Source organism: Musa acuminata, chromosome BXJ2-5, assembly GCF_036884655.1.
Source record: "Musa acuminata AAA Group cultivar baxijiao chromosome BXJ2-5, Cavendish_Baxijiao_AAA, whole genome shotgun sequence".
Classification (NCBI taxonomy): domain Eukaryota; kingdom Viridiplantae; phylum Streptophyta; class Magnoliopsida; order Zingiberales; family Musaceae; genus Musa; species Musa acuminata.
In genome coordinates this window covers 15,121,346-15,127,695 of record NC_088342.1, presented here as the reverse complement: position 1 = coordinate 15,127,695, position 6,350 = coordinate 15,121,346, and the positions used below count along the sequence as shown (strand labels likewise).

Below are 6,350 nucleotides of genomic sequence, written 5' to 3'. Positions count from 1 at the left end.
ACTGATTTGCAATCCTCTTTCTTAATTTTTTTAATATCTTGATTTATTATATATATTTTAAATAAATATGTCTTTTTTATTTTGCGTCACTTCAATACTAAAGAAATAAGATATAAATCCAATGTCGCATTTCAAATTATTAAATCATTATTTGCTTAAATTCTTCAAACATAAAGATATCTAAATTTTGGTTTATTTTATGGTAAAAAAACATTTTAATAAGGATTTTTTTTTTATAAAAGAGCAAGTGGTTAAAGTAGAATTGGAGCGGGACTTTGCGCTATAAATTATCAAATAATATTAAACATAACTATTTATTTGAAATAGACATAAATTCAAGTTTTTATGCTCTTGGTGTTGGCTTTGAGGTACTCAAAGCTTTTTTTAAACTTGCAAGTTCTTTTAACAGGCCCCTTTTTAATTTAATTAAAAAGGTTACTATATATATATATATATATATATATATATATATATATATATATAATATGAGAATGTTTGAATTAAACTTGTTAAGTCATCATGAAGAAGTTCATTGTATTAAAAAATGAAACATATTAAAGATCTATAGAAGAATGAACTAAATTGATTATTAAAAATATCTTTAAAAAAATATTCATATTATATTTAATATATTTGTGGGAACTATATAAACCTCCACCAAACATATAAAGGTTTTGAGTAAAATATATAATATTTTATCTTATTCTTTTTCGTTTATGCGATAACATTATCTTTTCTAATTCTACAATAGTGATTTTGACAACACAAAGTACTGATTGGAACATCTCATTTACCAGATCAACCCCGAAGCCATGACTCCATCAAATTTCGCCAAATAAACTTGTTTGCTAAAGGCCAATATGTCATAAATGTATTCACAGGAGAGTTGTCTTGGAGCAGATTAGTAGCAGGTACGGTTTTGCTTACAACATTCCTGGAAGCAAACGTCACTTGTTCATGAGTCATATCAGTCAAATCTTGACTTCTTTAGTCATTGATACTGCTCTCCAGGCGACTTTCCTAGCAACTTCCTTCATCGTGGGAATGCAGCATTTTAAACTCGCCTGTTCACATTACAACAGTCTCATCCGTACTGGCCCTTAAACCAAACTAAAACCTAGTACGACCTAATGGACCTTACTCCCATTGGTGATTCTGCTGGGTTGGGACGAGTCAGTTTCATGTACTTATTGGACTTCTCCATCCTTTTTCCTCCGAATTGCAGGAGGCTTTTGGACGAGCATATAAGCATTTCATGAACCTTTCTTTCCCTTCCAAGAGACAACAGGTGGGCAGCATTGTGAGCCACAACACATGGAGAGAAATGATTTCGAGCTTCATCTGCCCGGCTTTAGGTTTCATCCAACAGAGGCAGAGCTGCTAGATTTCTATCTCAGAAGAGTAGTGCGGGGCGAGAAACTTGACTTCGATTTCATTGGCAGTCTTAACATCTACCACTATGACCCATGGGAGCTCCCAGGTGTGCACACTTGTGAAGTCCTCTCCGTTTCCTTCGCAAGATAATTCTGCGGAGAAAATATTAATTGCTATGTATGTGGCTGTGATCAGGCCTGGCGAAGGTAGGGGAAAGGGAGTGGTACTTCTTTGTGCCGAGGGACCGGAAGAGCGGGAACCGGGGACGGGCCAACCGGACGACCGAACGGGGCTTCTGGAAGGCAACCGGCTGCGACCGGCAGATACGGAGTCTGGCGGACTCGAAGCACCTCCTTGGGTTGAAGAAGACGTTGGTGTTCTATCAGGGTCGAGCGCCGCGAGGCACCAAGACTGACTGGATCATGAATGAGTACCGGTTGCCGGATAGTTACTCTGCCGCCATCTCCACACCTCAACAGGTAAAAGACTGCCAAATTGATATATACTAAGATACAGATCAGTATCGCGTTCTTTACTCGGGATCAGTGTTTACTTATTGATTTTGTATTTACTGGTACACAAGTTCCAGTTGGTGGTGTTCCAAAAATCCTAGCCATGATACTAAGTCAAAAAAATCTCCACCTGAGTGAGTCAACCATTGGTAGAATGGAATCGTGAAGTTGATCACCAGGGCAACTGGAATCATAAATATTGACTTGGAATGTGATCTACGAAAAAGAAGATGATCTAATGGATATCCTAGTGCTTGCTGCAATACGAGACGAAAATTGCAACAGAATTCAGTACATCTTCATATCTCATATCCTGCTATGCATATCACAAGAGGTAGGAATCCATGGCAATAGGGATCATTGCATGGGAGACTGAGAAAAGGATTCACAAGAAAAAAAGGGGTTTACATCGATCATTCCTGCCTTTCTAAGAATCTTCCTGTAGCAAGTGATAGCAAAAGCAGCGGTGTTAGATCTATTGGTAAAGATTAAAGTGGCTTAGTTGCGTCATACTTTGCTTATGCAGGTCATAGTGCTCTGCAAGATCTACAGGAAAGCAACATCGATGAAGGAGTTGGAACAAAGAGCCGCATCAGAAGAGAAGAGAAAGGAGGCCCAGATTTGCTCGGCCATGGCTGACAACGTATCCATCTTCTCGGCTCCTTCAGAGTGCATGGATGTCAAGGAGATGGAGGCACCGAAGAAGGTGGAGGTGACTTCGACGACCTTTCGCTCTGTGAAGCTCCCGGAGCTCCAAATCCCCATGGACAGCCTTGATTGGATGCAGGACCCCTTCCTGACACAGCTGCGCAGCCCATGGCTGGATCAATGGTCCCCTTGTGCCAACATCCTCTACTTCTGACATGCACGCAAACTGCATGACAATATGCAACATGAAACTTGAATCGGCTAGGTGTCAAGATATAATTGTCAGGATCGAGAGAGGGGAAACAGCTGATTTAGCTTGCTGATTAAAGAGCATCACAGGTAGGTAGGCCAGGTGTAGAGAATGTTTGAAAAGTTATCGGATAGTGTGAGAGTGAGTTTTCTTGTTGGCTTTGGTGCTCCTTCTGAATCGGTGGATATTCCTGTTTAACATAATTTGCTTCGTCAAACAAGAATACTTTAATGTGTTCGATCTAGTATCGTATTTAGGGGTTCTTGGTTGCGGGTTGCCATTCGACTTGCATAGCAAGGCAAAAAGTAAATTATGATTTATACAAGTGACGACAATGATTTTAATCGCCCAATCCACTTGACACTAAGGGCCATTTATTTCAGTGAAGAGAATTTTTTTTATGTATGAAATCCAAAATCCAAAACTGACGTCTTCTGGATTAATTTTGTTGAAGTCAAGTACATATCTATCTAACTCATGACTGACACACGACAACAAATGATGATGCCGCGCACCATCAAGCGCACGGCTCTACCACTCTCTTCTTTTGCATCCTGATGCACGCCATGTCACTCTATGGCGTGCAAAAAGGAACCAAGCACATTAAATTTTATTATAATTCATGGTGTGGATACTGAACTAAGAGACCACATATAATGTATTATAATTATGATTCTAAAATTGTTAAATAGAAATGTTTCCATGGGGTTGAGAGTGACTTGGTCTATTATCAGTTTCATCACTGTAGATGAGATCCGAGTCGAGGGGCAAGAGATGATACCACCGTTTGACGGCCCAAAAATATTAGTTGAGAGACTGATTGATGTTGGTTTTGCTGATGGATCGAACGACGTGAGCGCATCATTTTACACGTCCGACATCGGTAACAATCCATCGTGAGACGTGAGAGAGCAAAAAGGCTGCAGGATTTGGACGAGGAGAGATGATGGAGAGGAGCGGGATATGTGGACGATGAATTCGGATGGCATTTGGGGAGTTGAACTGTCACGCTACCCAACACTTCAATTTGTTGCACGGTGTTCTTGTCCATTCACAATCATCGTTTTCCTGCAATATATATTTCTTCTCGACAGGATGTACATTCTATTACTTACCTGCACGCCCACATGCATGATAGATACTTGGACACCGTCATCTTCCCTCCCTTTACATTTCATTTCATTACACCTCAATATACTTAGATACTTGTTCTGGAATATCTTCTTTCACCTCTTCACTCCTTCCTTGACATCACATTTCCAAAACAGACTTAGATATTTGTCCTGTAATATCTTCTTTTCATACTTGGGGGGCAACTGAAAGAGCCTGGTGGAGCTCCTAGCTTTGGCTCCTAGCTTTGGCTCCTAGCTTTGTTATCGTTGCTTTGTTCATATTCTGCGTTCTGTTTTCTAACATTTCACTACCATCGACAAGATATATGAAGTGCAAAGAACACCATAGGTTAAAATTGGCCATTAGCAGATCAAATAGAAGATGCATACAACGATAAATAATGCCTTATGCAGACATTACCTTTTATCTTGCGTAACATTAGAAGCATCATTTTGCACATCAACATTACCAATTCGTATATAATGCATCTAATGACAAGTTTGAATACAAATTTATTCAGACTGAGAAGCAACAACTGGATTCTATAAAAGAATTGGGATGATTCTAATCCCTCTCGCTCTTCTCGTCAATTAATACTAGAGAAGCTGAGAGCCATTCCCCTGCCTTACATTCCGATAGATCCATTTCTAATAAGCACCCTATCTAGCTGCACGGAGTTGAAGATGGTCATGAGAGAAGACCAAGTGCCGGAGATGGCCAGCGTCAAGCCGATGATGAGGATGGCGATGTCTACGGTTGCGCCAGCCCATCCGAGCTCAGAGCCGAAAACCTTGAGGTGGAACAACGCCGGAAGCACGAACCCCAACACGACGCACACGCTGCTGCCCACCAGCGACAGGAAGTCGGCGAAGTTGGGCACCAGCGTGGCCACCAGGCTCACCGCCACCACCACGGCCCACCGCAGCCACCAACAGTACCGCTTCCCGCACACCCACCGCTCTGCCACCTCGAACACCGGATTCATCATTACTGGGAACGTGAAGAAGAGGTTGATGCAGAGGCCCAGCTGGATAAGCAAGCTAAGAGCGCCGACGCCGAGGTTGGTGGTGATGATATCCCGGGTCTCCTCGCCGAAGGCTGCGTAGCCGAGCACGCCGAAGAGACCGTACAGGAGCGCGATGAAGGCCATGGAGAGGCCAAGGGTGCGCCCGAACTTGGGCTTGTCGGCGGCCTCGGCCTCCAGAGGGATGACCATGCCGACGCCTTCGAAGGCGTAGACGGCGACCCCGATGCCGTAGAGGAGGACGGAGGGACCGGAGAAGGCGTTGAGCGGCGGGGGGCTGGACAGCATGATGGAGACGTCCTTGGCGATGACGACGCCCATAGCGCCAATGTCGACAACGTCGGCGAAGATGCTGAGCGGGGCGAGGAGGGTGAGGGTCTGTATCGAGTTGAGGCCAAGCTGGAAAGGAAGCATGGTGAGCACGTAGATGGCATTGGAGGAGAGGAAGGGGAGGAAGGTGAGGGAGGCGGGGAGGAGGTGGGTGAAGGATTTGGAGATGAAGATGAGGTAGCCGATGCAGAAACCAGCCTGGCTGAGGACGATCATGGCGTCGACGGCGAGACGGCCGAGGGGACCGGCAACGGCAAGGCCGAGGTCGCCGAAAGAGGCGATCTTGGCGGAATGCCCGAGATTTAGTTGGCGGCGGGTGCGGACGAGGAGCATCATGCAATGGAAGCTGAGGGCGGCGACGGCAAGGAGGAGAATGGCGCCGGCGGCCCATCCGGTGCGCCGGAAGGCGTAGGGGAGCCCCAGCACGCCGGCGCCTACGATCGCGATGAACACGTTCGCGAACGTCTTGGGCTGCGACGACAGCAGCCGCCCGTGGTAGTCGCTCCCTGCAACCGACGGGAGGAGCGGCGCGTTCGCGTCCAAGCCGCAGCCGGAGGAGGTCGCCTCGCTGCTAAACCTCATGGAATCTGTCTACCAATCGTTCAAAGAGAATAGGAAGATTAATCGAGAAAGAGGAACTGAGGGGAACAACGCGCCCGAAAGGTCAAGTCGCACGAATTATATAAAGAGAAAGAAATAACGACACTAAAAATAATAAAATAGTATCAGCGGGTCCCACGCAAATGGGAAGGTGAAGCGTGGCTTCGCCGATATTGTATTGGGAAATTGGAAATGGTGTATACGCACACCTTTCTCAGCATGAAGTGATGCTGAGATCACGGTTTTAGATTGACGGAAATGGACGGACACGATTATCTGACTAGTTCGTCTGGGCAGGTAGTTGCGATATCGAAGTGCGTGTGGTCCGGATGACAATCACACGTTTTTGGAGCGTAGGATTGTGTGGTATTCATTGTTCTGGGTGAGGTGGATGTATGGACAATAAATTTACTAGGATAACAAAATATATCGAACGATAGAAATTAAACATAAAGGATAGATGTTATCATGGATGGATGATAAAGAGTTTGGAAGATGT

At 44.5% G+C, this 6,350-nt stretch overlaps 2 protein-coding genes across 2 annotated transcripts; one reads left to right on the top strand and one right to left on the bottom strand.

Annotated features, from left to right (window-relative positions):
• The first annotated feature begins 1,251 nt into the window (after positions 1 to 1,251).
• Positions 1,252 to 3,016, top strand: LOC103973444 (NAC domain-containing protein 22). The gene is made up of 3 exons (XM_009388008.3): positions 1,252 to 1,480; positions 1,570 to 1,853; positions 2,413 to 3,016. The coding sequence occupies exons 1-3, from the start codon at positions 1,315 to 1,317 to the stop codon at positions 2,746 to 2,748; spliced, it is 786 nt and encodes a 261-aa protein (XP_009386283.1). The 5' UTR covers positions 1,252 to 1,314; the 3' UTR covers positions 2,749 to 3,016.
• Positions 3,017 to 4,362: 1,346 nt separating this feature from the next.
• LOC135612547 (amino acid transporter AVT3B-like) lies at positions 4,363 to 5,918 on the bottom strand. The gene has a single exon (XM_065108961.1). The coding sequence runs from the start codon at positions 5,831 to 5,833 to the stop codon at positions 4,523 to 4,525; it is 1,311 nt and encodes a 436-aa protein (XP_064965033.1). The 5' UTR covers positions 5,834 to 5,918; the 3' UTR covers positions 4,363 to 4,522.
• Positions 5,919 to 6,350: the final 432 nt, after the last annotated feature.

What these genes read in the sequence shown, in the direction of transcription:
- LOC103973444 (XM_009388008.3), top strand. Translation starts at nt 1,315, where the DNA reads ATGGAGAGAAATGATTTCGAGCTTCATCTGCCCGGCTTTAGGTTTCAT. An exon ending in TGACCCATGGGAGCTCCCAG is followed by an intron (nt 1,481 to 1,569) that starts GTGTGCACACTT and finishes GGCTGTGATCAG; the next exon opens with GCCTGGCGAAGGTAGGGGAA. An exon ending in CCATCTCCACACCTCAACAG is followed by an intron (nt 1,854 to 2,412) that starts GTAAAAGACTGC and finishes TTGCTTATGCAG; the next exon opens with GTCATAGTGCTCTGCAAGAT.
- LOC135612547 (XM_065108961.1), bottom strand. Translation starts at nt 5,833, where the DNA reads ATGAGGTTTAGCAGCGAGGCGACCTCCTCCGGCTGCGGCTTGGACGCG.